The following is a 16981-nucleotide window of genomic DNA, read 5'->3' as shown; positions in this document are numbered from 1 at the left end:
AGGGTGCATAAGCATTGCACCCTCAGTTTATGTGTTTGCATGCTCAGTTGAAAAGACCAAAAGAAAACTGACAAATACGCGCGTGTTAAGCCTGATTTACAGTTCCGCGTTAAATCGACGGCGTAGCCTACGGTGTAGGGTACGCGGCAACGCGCACCGTACGTTCGCGTCCCCGCGTATCCTACGCCGTAGGCTCTGCGTTGGAGCAACGCGGAACCATAAATCAGCCAGTGTACGTCACTCATCTGCTTCCAGCGTTACCTGCACCACCAAGACGCTGCTCTCTGCTGCTCCGTTAACACAAAGTAACCATGGATATTCGGAAGTTGTTCAAGCACAACGACGCAAGCAAGTGTACAGGACTGTCTCAGAAAATAGAATATTGTGATAAAGTCCTTTATTTTCTCTAATGCAAAAATGTCATACATTCTGGATTCATTACAAATCAACTGAAATATTGCAAGCCTTTTATTATTTTAATATTGGTGATTATGGCTTACAGTTTAAGATTAAGATTCCCAGAATATTCTAATTTTTTGAGATAGGATATTTGAGTTTTCTTAAGCTGTAAACCATGATCAGCAATATTAAAATAATAAAAGGCTTGCAATATTTCAGTTGATTTGTAATGAATCCAGAATGTATGACATTTTTGCATTACAGAAAATAAAGGACTTTATCACAGTATTCTAATTGTCTGAGACAGTCCTGTATATTTATGGTTATATTTATTTTTGTTGCTATGTTTTATTTTCTGTTGCTAGATTGTCTGATGGGTGAGGTAGTCCAGACTAAATGTAGCATTGTCTTTGTTCTGCAGCGATATTGCTGCAATAAAGCATTTGAAATACACTTTAAATATTCTTGTTTTGCTAGTATCATTCCGCTTGAAATTATGGAAAAATGCATAATTTAGTGTTGAATAACGTGCCAGGCATGTGCACCCCTTCTGATCTGAAATGCAGCCCTAGTCATCATTTTCTAGAACCGGCCCTGCCCCAACCTAACTCCCAACCCCAAGCCTAACCCCCAACCTTAACCCAAAATAGTATAAATAGTAGTATAAATAGTATTAATAGTAAAATAGTATGCTTCAAAAACCTCAACAAACTGAAGCAAAACTGGACCAAAGTTCCCCAGAACCACGTGAGGGACTGCTTAGTTCCCACAGGAACCACATGGCCCTGGTTCTCCTGGGGGGGGGGGGGTGATGGGGGCCCGGCGGGTCGCCCTCATGATCTGCTTTCTGAGTAAACGATGACACGGAGGAGGACAAATTGTCATCGTTTGTCTGAGCTGAAACAGTCAGCATTCATTCATTCATTCACCCCCCCAAACCTCCCCCCATTAAAACACGTGATTTCATGGAGAAAAGTCGGAGTAAAACCTCCAGCAGATCAGGAAGTGGAGCCGCCGAGACCCCGAGCAGGAAACAATCCCGCTCTCATCGGGACACTGGCCGCTTCAGCCGCCATGAATGGAGGACGTGACCCCCTGAAAGGGGAGGGGGGGTCAGGGCGCCTTCGGGCAGCTGCCAGCATTATCATGCAAACCTCCAGAGCCTTGTCTCGGCCCCCGGTGGGGGGGGGCCTGACAGCCTCCACCAGCGGCCCATTAGCCTATGAAAGGGGGCCAACGCCGCCGCCGGCCCCCACAAACCCCCCCATCCTCCCACGGCTGAGTGACAGCAGAGTCCCAACAGAAGAACCAGCCGAGTCACGTCTGACCTGGAAATCCAGATCCACTCTCCGGTTTCCCAGCAGCCACTGCAGCAGCCGCACACCGGAGCAAATTAAACCTGGGCCTCTTGAACACTGAGGCCTTGTGGGCCCAGACTAAAAAATATCTCCAAATTAAGTCCAATTTAAATCAGAAACATTTACTATTCATTCCTTTTCTGAGGTGGAGGGGGGTGTTGGAGCTGGTTATTCTGCTAGAGGACTTTGGGACTAGTTAGTAGTCGTGTCAATTAGGCCTGTGTTGAAAAAATCGATTTTCCGATTCTAAATCGATTCTCATATTAATTCCTAAAAATCGATTCTTATGCCTAAAGATCGATTTTTTTTTATTTTTTTTTCTTCTCATCATTTTCACCAGGTGAACTTTAATCCCAGTAGTCGGACACACAGTTTGTCATGACACTTCTGAAAAATGCCAGGTGCTTCATGGCAATATGTGTGTGTGGTGACAGAATAAATTAGATAAGCTAAAATTATTTTTTTACTGCATGAACTGTTGAAATTTCTTTCTTTTTTGCACTTTAAATGGATATTGAAAGGCCTGTTTCAGTTATTTATTTATTAGTTATTTCACAATAATTATTGTGAAATTATTATTTCACTAGTTATTTTACAGTCATATAATTCAAGCAACAGCTCAAAAAACATTTTAAATAACACTATTTATTTATTTATTTCGATCATGTGCTCAATATGGTACACTCATTCATAACATGTCGTGTAATCATTTGGATCGAAAAGGAATAGGCTGAAGCTCTGAGCTTATAAATGCCTACCCTTTAACCTTCTTATTATTTACACTTTCTATAAAAAATGCTTTCTAGCATTTCCACCCAAAAAAGAAGCAAACACAAAACACAAAAAAAAAATATATGCAACAACAAAGAACCAGTAAAAAAAGAAAAAAGGGAAAATAAATAATAAATAGTCCCGATTAAAACAAGGACAAAAAGATCCGTAATTGTTACCTGCATAATTCCATAATTCTCACTAAGCCAATATCGAATCGGATCGAATCGAATCATGACATTTGAATCGATACCCAGCCCTAGTGTCAATCCTTAAAAGCACTGGAGTCAATCCTCCAATAGTGTAGAAATAGCGGTAGTGCAGTGGCCACACATATCTGATCTCAGCTGATGGATGGAAACATTTATAGTGAGTTCAACATCATCATCCACTTCTCTGTGTTATTGAGCTGCAGTTGAATACAAGCTCATATGGAAACTAGAACCAGGATGGAGCTGATGTTCTACAATCACGCAGGATCAGGAAATAACCAGGTTTGGTCTGGAGCTGAACTGGTCCTGGTCTTGGTCTCGGTTTAGGCGGTCTTGACTACAAGTCTTCTGAGGGGACCTGGACCAAGGAACTTGGATTGCACTCACTGTGACGAGTCCTTAAAGATGCCAATCAACCGCTCTATTGGGAGGAATTCAAGCATTTAGGGACGTAAATATCAAATAAAGTAGTTTTATAATACGGAGATCCGGTCTGGGAGGTCACCTCAGGAAAACAACAGGAGACGTCCCAGAATGCACCTCTGGACGGTTTACGTTGGTCAGGACAAGGCGGCCGACGCGTGACCACGAAGAGGAGCGGTTCCCGACGTCTCCGGGTCGCCTGGGGCCAAACGGAGCCAGAACTCCCGGAGATCTGATTACTACGGACTAGGAATGGGCGATACTTTACCGCTCACTATATACCAAAAAAAAAAATCCCCACGGTAAGAATTTGTCATCTTGCGGTAAAAACGATAAATTCCCGTTGATGACGTTTTGGTGTAACAAACATGGCGGAAGGCGGATCTGAGAGCGAGGAGCTCGTTGTTAAACGAGGCTCCAGCTCCATTATCTGGAACTGGTTTGGATTTAAAAAGAGACGAGGAGCAAACATCATCTATTATATGCAGAGTCTGCAAAAACAGAAGGAAATGGTTGTTACATTTTGATATAACGTTTGACTATTACGAAAAGAAATTGCAATAGTATCTCATTTGTGGCATGTTCCAACCACAGGTTAATTTGCACATTTTATTTATATTAGAAGAGATCATCACTGATAGGATTTTATTTTCAGTGAACTTTTATTTATTTGTCCTGTTTCTTTATTTATCAGGTTGTATTTTTTTATACTTTGTGATTTTATAAGCTAAGAAAACTTGAACGACAATGGTACTTTTGCTTATTTTGCTTACATTATCCCACCGTTTAAGCCATACAGTTTGAATACATGTTGAATTTGTTCTTACATTTCAAACTTGTTTCATTTGAGTCATTACAGTTTTGCAGTACAGGTGTACTAATTTAATAGTTTTTATTAATTCAATTTAATTGGTGTAGTTTAGTAGTATTTAGTATTCTTTTAGAGCAGTGATTTGGGGGCTCCAAAGACTGAATGTGGTGATAGATTTATAGTTACAAAGGTGGAGTTGAATTGGTATTTTTTTATCGTAATTTTTATCGTTTTTATCGGGATAAATGCCAGAAATTATCGTGATACATTTTTTAGTCCATACCACCCATCCCTACAACGGACCGGCGTCTGGGTTCTGATCAGCTCCAGGTCTCACCTCCTCCTCCCTGGGGGGCGTGGCTGGCGTGGGGGTCAGCTTTTGTTTTGAGAGGAAGGAGGAGCTGCTGTCTCTTTGTTTACCTTCATTAGGTAAAGAAAGCAGCGAGTGGGGGGGCTGCTGCTCTCCTTAATTACCTCCTTCGTTACAAAGATGCTATTTTTGTTCTTGAAGGCTCCCCTGGAGCTGAAGGGTTGGGGGGGCCCTGACTGCCGGGGTCGGGACCTGCTCCTGATGCAGAGCTATTTTTTTACCCCTTTTTACCCCACCAAACTGGTTCCAGGCTGGTTCTGTAGCAGCAACTCTTCGCTGGTCTAAACCAGCGGTCGGCAACCCAAAATGTTGAAAGAGCCGTATTGGACCAAAAACACAAAAAACAAATATGTCTGGAGCCGCAAAAAATGAAAAGTCTTGTATAAGCCTTAGAATGTAGACAACACAGGCTGCATGTTTCTATATTAGTTATAACTGGGTACTCGGCTGCAAATGTAGCATGCTAATGTTTTTCCATATGACTCTTTTTGTTACGCGAATCTACGGAAGAGTATTCGAGCCGGGCAGGAGAAAAAGAAAAATAATATTTTAGAGGAGGAAAATGTTTTTTTCATTATGCACTTGAAAAAAACAGAAAAAAGTCAAAATTTCGAGAAAAAAGTTGAAATGTTGAGATTAAAAAGGAGCGGAAAAAGGAAGAAAAAAGAGAAAAAAAGAAGAAAGAAAGAAAAAAAGAAGAAAAAAGAGAAAAAAAGGAGAAAAAAAAGAAAAAAGGAAGAAGAAAAAAAGGAAAAAAAGTCAAACATTTTTGAAAAAGCTCCAGGGAGTCACTAGGGCGGCGCTAAAGAGCCACATGTGGCTTTAGAGCCGCGGGTTGCCGACCCCTGATCTAGAGGAAAGAACCGCTTACGTAAGCGGAGGGGGCGGAGTTATTCAGACCAACGGCAATAGCAAGAGACATTTTCAGATAAGAATGAATCTGGATGCAGCAAAGCATCATGGGAGGAGACAACCTGTCTTTTAGAGATGTGTCCACGGAGGAGCTACGTGGACCAAGTCCTGTTAGAGCAGATACCTGGTTGGTGCTGCAACTTTCACGCAAACGCAGCGACTTAACTGACGTTTGCAGAGACGTAATGACATGGCTCCTCTTAGCACCCGAGCTGTGGAAAAACAAACCGGTTCTCAGCTGGTTCCCAAGTTGAACCAGTTCCAGAAGCAGACCAGAACCGGACCAGAACCAGTCCTGGAACCACTTTGGTGGAAAAAGGGTATCTTTGACCCCAATCCAAACACTTTGAACTCGGCGGCGTGAAGGTAAACCCGGCTCGACGTTTCCAGCGGCGCCGCTAAGCGGCTTACAGCAGGATTAGCAGAATCCCACGTGTCGGCCGCCGCTCTTTACGTTAACAGACTTAAATGATCCATTGATCTGCTGAACCGGCAAGTGTCGCTGTCACCAACCACTAATCTGCCAATAACCTTCCAGCTCACTGTTGTTGATGTTTCCATAGCGACGAGGGTCCCGGTCTCTTCCCTCGTCCAGAGTCCACATGCAGGACTGAGGCGCTGTCCCAATACGCCCACTACCCCTCGTTTTCATCCCTACCCCTAAATTTTGCGCGTTCCCGTGAGGGTAGTGGTGTCCCAATTCCTCTTTCCACCTAGGGGTAGTGGAGAAAAGTAGTGTAGTTGCTATGAATCTGTCCCTCCCTACGGACGTAGGAATTTCCGATGCTCACTAGCTGAACTAGTGACAGAAAAATTTCCCAGAATGCTTTTCGTCGTCATTTGCGGACTGAATTAAAAAAAAAAACATGGCGGACATTTCTTATTTTTTAGTGAATAAAATCAATATTTTGAGTTAGTTTCTGCATAAAAATGCGTTTTGATTACATTTCTAGCGAGAAATATATATTTTACTTTCATATTATTCACTCAGTGAATGTACATAATCACTTTTTTTCCCATTGTTGCAACCTCGCCAGAGTAAAGGCTGATTTATGCTTCCGCGTTACACCAACGCAGAGCCTACGGCGTAGGTAACGCGGCGACGCGCGCCGTACGCCGTACCCTACGACGTAGCCTCTGCGTCGATTTAACACAGAACCATAAATCAGCTCCGGAGCCGGCAGGCAGAAATCCCGAGATTTTCGGAGCAAATTTCTTAACAGGCGTAGCTACAACTGTTAGATTTCATCTATTAAACCAACATGTATCTTCCTAAATGATTTATTTCAGCCAGCGGTAATTCTCAACAGAGCTGCAGGTTTCTCCCCAGGGACGACGCCGCAGGTTGACCTGGCGATCACGTCTGTACGTGAACTGCTGCTGCTGCTGCGCCCTGGTCTCATCATCGCCGAAAACATCAGATCAAATTTCTTAACAGGCGTTATTTGGATAAACTGAGCCCAGGTTGGGGATCTTAACGGTTACTTTTACGTCTGAAAAAATATTAAAACTTAATAAAGTGGCATATTAACAGCGCTACAGCTGAAATTAAAACAGCTTTTGTCTCTCAGCTTCCTGATTTTAGGGGTGGTGCTGAAAGTAGGAGTAGGGGGAGTATTGGGACAGGCCCCTGGGGAGATTTCAAGTGCCTAAAATCTGTCCCTTCTTTTTTAGGGGTAGTGGTAGAAAGTAGGGGGTGTATTGGGATTGGGCCTGAAGACTCCCAGAATCCTCCGCTGACACCACTGGTGTTCTGGGAGGTTTTACATCCTCGGTCCAGACGTTTACAGTAACAGACTCGTCCGACTTAAGACGCCCCCACCCTTGGGCTCCTCGATGGTGCCAGGGGGTTCCCACAAAATTATTTGTAATATAAAATATGTATTTAATATAAAATAATAATAATAAAATAAATATTCTTCTGTAGAAATTAAATAAATACAACAAATTATTTTGTGGCAATTACACAAGAATGTCCAGTAGCCTAATATGTTGAACACCACAAACTTAGTCACTGCTTGGTAACATTCATCTATTCTGGCCTGATACTCTTCCTTGCCTTGATGAAAGGAGCATCTAGTGGTAGATGCTCTTTAACTTCTCCATAGATGAGCTGACGAGCTGCAGCTGTGTCAGGAGCGCGCTCCGCTGTCCGACGGAGAGCGCCCGGCACGTCCACGTGGCCGAGCGCTCAGCTCTTCTAAAGCATGAATTATGGTTCTGCGTTAAATCAACGCAGAGCCTACGGCGTAGTGTACGCCGTACGGTGCGTGTCGCCGCGTACCTTACGCCGTAGGCTCTGCGTTGGTGTAACGCGGAACCATAAATCAGCCTGACTACGCGCTCCCAGCGCATCAGCCGGCCGAGTCCTAACAGTTTCCCCCCTTACTTGAAATGTCCACATTGCAAGAATTGTCGCCCTGTTGTCATCCTTTTTGGTAAAATGTAACCAAACTTTCCAGCGTTTATGCCGCTTTGTCCCCGTGTTTTCCTGCTGAGCGTGAATGCGCACGTTGCGCTACGTGCTTGGTGACGTCATTCCCGCCCACTGGAATCGATAAGGGAATCGTTTGCGAAAAAGGCAAACGATTCCAAGGAATTGAAACACTGGGAACCGGTTCTCAACAAGACCCGGTTCTCGATTCCCATCCCTAGTCATCGCCGTGGAAACCTTTTGTTTTACTGCCATCAGGGACGGGAAGAAAAGAGGGAGAATCACCCGGAACCCTGCACCGTTACAAACAAACAACCCTCAAAGAAGCTAATCAACCAACCTCCCCTTGGAGGAATAAAGTAGTTCTGAGTGGAACCTGAGGACGGGTACCGAGCCTCCTGGCATCTCCGATCTGAACCAGGCGGAACGCCCAGGACGTCACCGTCCATCTTTTATGTTCCTGCTTCTCCAGACGACGACTTTCAGAGGAAACACTCGCTCCTGTTGTAACGTCTCAAACACAAATGTCACAGTGAGCTGCTCCTGGCTGTCAGGCGCTGTTGTAGGCCGCTCTGCAACAACCGGTGTGTGAATGTGTGAATGTGTGTGTGTGTGTGTGTGTGTGTGTGTGTGTGTGTGTGTGTGTGTGTGTGTGTGGATGAACGTCTACAGTGTAAAGCGCTTGGGGGCTGCAGGACTACAGCTGGAAAATGCCATACAAGTTTAAGACATTTATCTGTGCAGGAATGTTCTGGTTGTGCTCAAAGAAATGTATTTGGACTTCTATTTCTCTGAATAGTTTTAGTTGATAAACCGTTAGCCTTTAGCTCACCATGGAAACCTCCAACCGCCACTCGGACCTCATCACCATGGAAACCTCCAACCTCCAACCACCACTCAGACCTCGTCACCATGGAAACTTCCAACCTCCAACCACCACTCGGACCTCGTTACCATGGAAACCTCCAACCGCCACTCGAACCTCGTCACCATGGAAATTTCCAACCGCCACTCGGACCTCGTCACCATGGAAACCTCCAAACTCCAACCGCCACTCGGACCTCGTCACCATGGAAATTTCCAACCGCCACTCGGACCTCGTCACCATGGAAACCTCCAACCTCCACTCAGACCTCGTCACCATGGAAACCTCCAACCGCCACTCGGACCTCGTCACCATGGAAACCTCCAACCTCCACTCAGACCTCGTCACCATGGAAACCTCCAACCGCCACTCGGACCTCGTCACCATGGAAACCTCCAACCGCCACTCAGACCTCGTCACCATGGAAACCTCCAACCTCCAACCGCCACTCAGACCTCGTCACCATGGAAACCTCCAAGCGCCACTCAGACCTCGTCACCATGGAAACCTCCAACCTCCAACCGCCACTCAGAACTCGTCACCATGGAAACCTCCTTCACCTGAGTCTTAGCTGTTCAGCAGCATTTCTTCATCCTGTCATTAACTTGTTCACCAGAAGTTTTTATTCACATGAAATAGAAATTAAACTACATATGTTTGACGTTAAGGAGCCTCCCACCAACCGTGCCTCCATCTGGAGTCTATAATCCCCAACTACACTCTTGTGGATCATCAAGACCACATCAGTAACCGGCTGTCACTACGACGGGACCCCAACGTAGAAGACTCTCCGTCGTCCTGCTGCACCCGCCATGTTGGAAATGAGGACAACAAACAGGTCTGGAGACACGCCTGCATCAATCACACACTGCATTTACATGCAGTCAATAACCCTTTCAAAACCGAATTGAATTTGGATACAGGAAGAAGAAGCGGAAATGACGGTAATTGCGTCATCACGTTCTCCGTGCGTCGCTGGTTTGATCCAGATATCCTGAATGATTAATTACCATGTAAACAGGGATAACCCTGTTTGCTCACGCATGGAAACGGAATATTCCCAATGTTTCAGTAACCGGAATATCAGCAATAACTCGAATTTTGACTGCATGTAAACGTAGTAACTGTTAGCACTGTTAGTTTAACATCAACATCCTTTACATTTATTCTGATCAAATCCGTCCATTTCAAGAGTTGATACTGAAACAACATCTGAAACCAGGACTAGTAGAGCTGAAACCAGGACTAGTAGAGGTGACACCAGGACTAGTAGATGAAACCAAGACTAGTAGAACTGAAACCAGGACTAGTAGAACTGAAACCAGGACTAGTAGAACTGAAACCAGGACTAGTAGAACTGAAACCAGGACTAGTAGAACTGAAACCAGGACTAGTAGAACTGAAACCAGGACTAGTAGATGAAACCAAGACTAGTTTAACTGAAACCAGGACTAGTAGAACTGAAACCAGGACTAGTAGATGAAACCAAGACTAGTTTAACTGAAACCAGGACTAGTAGAACTGAAACCAGGACTAGTAGAACTGGAACCAGGACAAGTAGAACTGAGACCAGGACTAGTAGAGATGAAACCAGGACTAGTGGAACTGAAACCAGGACTAGTGGAACTGAAACCAGGACTAGTGGAACTGAAACCAGGACTAGTAGACCTGAAACCAGGACTAGTAGAACTAAAACCAACATCCTTTACATTTACTCTGATCAAATCTGTCCAAACATCCTCATTTCAAGAGTCGATGCTGAAACGACATCTGAAACCAGGACTAGTAGAGATGAAACCAGGACTAGTAGAGATGAAACCAGGACTAGAATATGGTATCGGACTCATTTTATGGGGTTTGAACGAGGCCCCGCCCACGTGGCCCCCGTGGCCCCGCCCCTTGGCCGGCCCTGTTACCATGGTAACAGGGACCGGAAGCTGCTCCGTTTCGGTTTGGTTTTCCCCTCCAAAAGTCTCTCCTGAACCACTTTTATCCAACATGGTGACAGAAACGTTCCCGGGTCCGGCCTCCCGCAGCCTCCCGGCAGGGGCGCGATGCTGCAGCCGACTGACTGACCCATGGGTGCAGATCCCGGGGGGGAGTGGGGAGACATGTCCCCACCAATTTCTGAAAAACATGAATTGTCCCCAGTAAAAATACCCTAAATTATTCAAAATGGAACAAATGTATTTTCAGACTTAAAAGGTTGAATATGTAGAATATTTATTAAAAATATATTTCTAAAAAAATAATACATCCACGGCGCGTTTTGAGGGGTACAGAATGAAAGTATTGCTACTCCATAAATTATTTTTTTTTTAGTCTGAATTAATATTTTTAAAATTTCATACAGACAAGAAGAGTTAGCCTATTAAGATACAGGATCTCTTCTTCCAGGGAGTCCTGGAGAATGACAGATGAAAACGAACATGGACATTTATGTAAATAATAAATTATGTAAATTTGATGTTGGGTCAACTTGTGCTGTGTTTATTGTGCTCTTAGCAATGGGTTAGAACTGTTTACCACCATAACTGTGTTAAAACATGATCAGTTAGTTTAAACAACTTGTTTAGGGCTCCATATTTCATCCATATATCAATTGATTGTGAATAAAGTAGTCCCATAGGATAAAAGGAAGATGGTGAGAAGAATTTGAGATGAGTAGACACTACGTGCCCAAAACCCTTAAAATTATGATTTACGAATATAACAGTTAAGTAAGCAGTGACACACACCGTTGGCTGTTTAGGACAAATAAACAAGAAAGGTAAGCACAATAAATGATTCCCTGTGCAGTGTTTTTTGGCGAGCCTTTACCAATTTATGGCATGGTATGAGTTGCATATTGGCGAAAAATTAAAAATTAAAATCACGTTGGTGTCCCCCCCAATCCTGACATCGGATCTGCACCCCTGAGTGTGTGTCACTGCTTACTTCACTGTTATATTCGTAAATCATAATTTTAAGGGTTTTGGGCATGTAGTGTCTACTCATCTCAAATTCTTCTCACCATCTTCCTTTTATCCTACGGGACTACTTTATGCATGATCAATTGATATATGGATGAACTATGGAGCCCTAAACAAGTTGTTTAAACTAACTGATCATGTTTTAACACAGTTGTGGTGGTAAACAGTTCTAACCCACTGCTAAGAGCACGATAAACACAGCACAAGTTGACCCAACATCAAATTTATTTACATAAATGTCTATGTTCGTTTTCATCTGTCATTTTCCAGGACTCCCTGGAAGAAGAGATCCTGTATCTTAATAGGCTAACTCTTCTTGTCTGTATAAAATTTTAAAAATATTAATTCAGACTAAAAAAATAATAATTTATGGAGTAGCAATACTTTCATTCTGTAAACCCTTAAAACACACCGTGGATGTATTATTTTTTTAGAAATATATTTTTAATAAATATTCTACATATTCAACCTTTAAGTCTGAAAATACATTTGTTCAATTTTGAATAATTTAGGGTATTTTTATTGGGGGGGACAATTCATGTTTTTCAGAAATTGGGGGGGACATGTTCCCCAGGGGCGTCAATTGGGTATGAAGGTATGGCAGCCGCCACACTTTGGCTTCAGGGGGAAATGTAAATGTTTGTTTTTTAAATACATTTATGGAATTACTCTGTGTCTATTTGTATTGATTATTCTATTATTTAATACATATACAATAACTACAAATGCAAATCAAGACAACATGATCGATTTCTCTAGTTATTATACACTGCAAAAACTGAAAATATTAACAAGAATATTTGTCTTAGGTTTCTAGTTAAAATGTCTAATTTTTAGTAAAAAAAATCTCATTACATTTAAGACAAGACTCAAAAAACAACCATTTTCACCTGTTTCAAGTAGATTTTCACTTAAAATAAGTGGAAAAATCTGCCAGTGGAACAAGTTTTTTTGCTTGGAATAAGAAGATAAATCTTGTCCCACTGGCAGATTTTTCTACTTATTTCAAGTGAAAATTTACTTTAATCAGATGAAAATGATCAAATAACAAGTTATTTTTCTGGTGATGAATCTTCTTTTAAGTGTAATGAGATTTTTGGACTAAAAATGAGACATTTTAACTAGAAATAAGACAAATATTCCTGGTAAGATTTTGAGTTTTTGCAGTGAGCGAGACTGCATTTGAAAAAATTCCAATTTTCTTGACCACACATAAGCTCCATAGCAGACTTCTGTGATGAGTATTTGCTGGACGTGTTGATTGATACTCTAGTTAATGTGACTCGTAACCTTGCCATACCTTAGCTTCGACTGAATTGACGCCACTGATGTCCCCCCCGTCCCCCCCGGATCTGCACCCATGCACACACTGTTGGCTGTTTAGGACAAATAAACAAGAAAGGTAAGCACAATAAATGATTCCCTGTGCAGTATTTTTTGGCGAGCCTTTACCAATTTATGGCATGGTATGAGTTGCATATTGGCAAAAAATTCCAAATTAAAATCACGTTGGTGTCCCCCGCAATCCTGACATAGATCTGCACCCCTGGACTGACTGACCCACTTTCTCTTTCTGCAGGGACACAACGAGCGCGTCCCCGCCCGCCGCCACGCGGACACGCGCATCACCTTCTCCCACCGTCCCAGTCCCAGCGGGGCCGAGCGCGTGCACGCTCTTACCTGGACGCAGCAGAGCAGGTGAAGCGCGAGCAGCAGCAGCAGCCGCGGGGGCGCGCATCCCCGCCGCCGCGGCCTCGTCTGTCTCTGTTTCTGCTGCTGCTGCTGCTGCTGCTGTGAACAATGGCGAGTTCGGTGCTGCATGGGTTCCGTGGGTTTGGCCGGAGCCGGAGTCCCGCTCCGCGTCCGCGACGCCTCCTCCATCCTCTGAACCAGAGCGGCCCCGTCTCCCCCTCAGCGGTCTCCCCGGGAACCGGCGTCCATCCTCGGCCTGGAGGCGAGCAGAGGGTCGGTGTCGGTGTCTGGTGGTGATGGAGCTGGAGCTGCTGCTGCTGCTGCTGCGTGGCCCCGCCCTACGGTCCTCCTCCTGCTCTTCATCCTCCCTCCTCCTCCTCATCCTCCCTCATCCTCTTCATCCTCCCTCCTCATCCTCCATCATCCTCCTTCCTCATCATCCTCCTCTTTGGGGGTGTCTGCATCAGGCTTCAGTGTCGGTCAGAAAAATCAGAGGCCATGATAGAAATGAAAAAAACTTAAATCTTCAGAAAAACTGATAAATGAGAAGAAGAAAATAACCGAGAAGGAAAGATGGAAGGAAGGAGGGAAAGAGAGGAAAAGTTCCACATAAATCACACGTTGCGTTTTTTTCTCTGCTGTCCCTCATCCTCCCCGGCTGTGGTGGCCATCCATCAACCCATCCATCCATCCATCCATCCATTCATCAATCCATCCATCCATTCGTCCATCTTTTTGTCCATCCATCCATCCATCCATCCATCCATTCATCAATCCATCCATCCATCCATCCATCCATCCATCCATCCACCAATCATCCATCCATCCATCCATCATCCATCCATCTCTCATCCAACCATCCATCCATCCATCCATCTCTCATCCAACCATCCATCCATCCATCCATCCATCCATCCATCCATCCATCCATCCATCCATCTCTCATCCAACCATCCACCCATCCATCCATCCAATTATCCATCCTTCCATCCATCCATCTCTAATCCAACCATTCATCATCCATCCTTCCATCCAACCATTCATCATCCATCCTTCCATCCATCCATCCATCCATCCATCATCCATCATCCATCCATCCTTCCATCCATCATCCATCCATCCATCCTTCCATCCATCCATCCATCCATCCATCCATCCTTCCATCCATCATCCATCCATCCTTCCATCCATCCATACATCCTTCCATCCATCCATCCTTCCATCCATCCATCCATCCATCCATCCTTCCATCCTTCCATCCATCCATCATCCATCCATCCATCAATGCGTCCATATGTCCGTCCATCCATCCATCCAATTATCCATCCATCCATCCAATTTTCCATCCATCATCCATCCTTCCGTCCATCCATCCATCCATCCATCCATTCATTTATCCATCCATCCATCCATCCATCCATCCATCCATCCATCCATCCGTCAATGCGTCCATCCGTCCGTCCTTCTATCCATCATCCTCCTCCTCGGGGGTGTCTGCATAGACATCAGGCTCCAGTCTCTGTCAGAAAAATCAGAGGCCATGATAGAAATGGAAAAACTTGAAAAACAGATAAATAAAAGCACCAAGAAGGAAAGATGGAAGGAAGGAGGGAAGGAAAGAGGGGAAAAGATCCCCATAAATGTTTCCCCTGCTGGTGCCGTCCCTCATTCTCCCCGGTTTCGGTGGCTGGCATTAGAGAAATTGACATATGCCATGAAAGGGAAATCTGTTGACTTTTGGGAAATCTGGGGACAGTTTATGCGCTTTATGAGGAGTAATCCATTGGGACCTGTACTGGATGATTCTGTTGAATGATAATGTAGGGAGGATTCTGTTTTTGTTTTTCTTTTGTTTTGAGTTTTGTGTGTAATGTTTTTTTATGTTGTTGTTTTTGTCTCTGTATCTTTATGTCTGCTATGCTTGTGTGTTTTTTTCATTGTTTTTTTTTTATTTTATTGTACATTTTATAGATAACTGTATTGTTGTAATAATTGAAAACATTTCAATAAATATAGTGTAAAAAAATAATAATCAAAAACTGGACAAGGATAGCTGCAACAAGGTAGTCTATATCAATTTTAAATACATCTTTCAAGTTTGGCTTTAATTTGATCTGCTGCAATATACCAAAATAAAATATTTAGTTGTTTTGCATTATGGATTGGGGCTGTAGATATTTCCAGATAAATAATATCAAGAAAAGTCAAATATCAAAGGGAGATGTTAAGCCTGTGTGGTGGTTTCCATCTTACTGCAATTATCCTTTTTGCTGCTGTTAGGCCAGCAAGCAAAATTCGTTTTTGACATAGTGAAGCATTAATTGTGGATAAATTATTTAAAAATAAGTGTTTGGGGGTTTACTGGAATATTCTATACTGTTATGGAGGATAATGCAGTTGCAACTATTGCCAGAAGTTTGCAACAGGTTGGTATGAGGTTCCCAGACCATCTGCATGAAGGTTCCTGCTTTATTCTGAGAGCATAATGTACATAAAGAGCTAACCAGGATCTTCATTTGGTAAAGCTTGCAAGGTGTTAAATAATAAAAAAAATAAAAAATCTGTGTTTATTTAAAGATCGACTGTTTTAAAAAGTTTTGTGTGATGAGGTATGAAAAATTGAGGCTTCTGGCCTGTTTTACTGTGTTGTTGTAAATGTTTAGTTGGTTCATTTTGTTTTCCTCCATTCTCTTTCTGCTTTTCTTTTTCATTAGTTTGATCCTCTCATTTCTCCTCAGTGGTATGGTTTGAACTTTTACTGTTTAAGTGCTGCAGCGTTGATGGTTGACTTTAGTTTGCTGTTAAAATAATCACAGTAAAAACTGCGCTGGGGTGCGACGTGTTGCCACGTGTTGGAGTTAAATCTGCCTCCTCATCGTCCTCACTGTTGGATAAAACCGGTGATAGTAAAACAGACCATAGTGTCTGACAACAGACCGGTAGACGGGCGAAGACCAGGATCAGATCCAGGACCAGATCCAGGACCAGATCCAGGACCAGATCCAGGGTGTGTCCTCTGTTGTGAGTCGGCTGTGTGAGGCATTGTTTAAAATCCATTCAGAAGATGTAAAAACTAATTTGCATAATAATCTTGCAGGCTAAAAACCCCAGTTAATAAAATGGTATTGTATTTGGAATATATTGATGTTAATAAGTCGGAAAACTCTTGAATAAAACAGGAAGGAGGCCCGGGCATCTCTGGACCAGGAAACAGGAAGGAAGCTCGGTCTCTGGACCATCATGGAGGAAACAGGAAACAGGAAGGAGGTTCCGGCGGTCTCTGGACCGTCCAGCAGGAAACAGGAAGGAGGTTCCTGCGGTCTCTGGACCATCATGGAGGAAACAGGAAACAGGAAGGAGGTTCCGGCGGTCTCTGGACCAGGAAACAGGAAGGAGGTTCCGGCGGTCTCTGGACCAGGAAACAGAAAACAGGAAACAGGAAGGAGGTTCCTGCGGTCTCTGGACCGTCATGAAGGAAACAGGAAACAGGAAGGAGGCTCGGTCTCTGGACCGTCACACATAAATCAGGCGGCTAAAAACAAAAGAATGAAGCTCAAATGAAGAATTGTTTAAATAAATTACCTTTGTAAATTACCTTGGTGTAATCGATGCAGTTCCACCACCTTTATTGCCTCCTGACAGGAAAGAAAAGTTTTAGTTTGTTATTATAATACGGGGTATTTGTCGTGGGTAAGGTTTAAGAAGTTCAGAGCGGGTATTACAATACAAAACAGTGTTTTGTAGTAAAATGTAACAACGTAA

The 16981-nt window shown here is 43.5% G+C and overlaps 1 protein-coding gene across 1 annotated transcript in view; it reads right to left on the bottom strand.

Annotated features, from left to right (window-relative positions):
- The window catches only part of LOC133424578 (receptor-type tyrosine-protein phosphatase O-like), a 77295-nt gene extending 60744 nt beyond the window's left edge, over positions 1–16551 (bottom strand). The window contains exons 1-2 of the mRNA XM_061715253.1: positions 16456–16551; positions 13208–13571 (exon numbers count right to left, since the gene is read on the bottom strand). Coding sequence (XP_061571237.1) covers positions 13208–13571; positions 16456–16551 — 460 coding nt within the window. The remainder of the gene's footprint in view (positions 1–13207; positions 13572–16455) is intronic.
- Positions 16552–16981: the final 430 nt, after the last annotated feature.

This window comes from Cololabis saira, chromosome 23 (genome assembly GCF_033807715.1).
Source record: "Cololabis saira isolate AMF1-May2022 chromosome 23, fColSai1.1, whole genome shotgun sequence".
Classification (NCBI taxonomy): domain Eukaryota; kingdom Metazoa; phylum Chordata; class Actinopteri; order Beloniformes; family Belonidae; genus Cololabis; species Cololabis saira.
The sequence above is the reverse complement of the archived record's forward strand: the minus strand, read 5'-3'. Positions and strand labels throughout refer to the sequence as shown.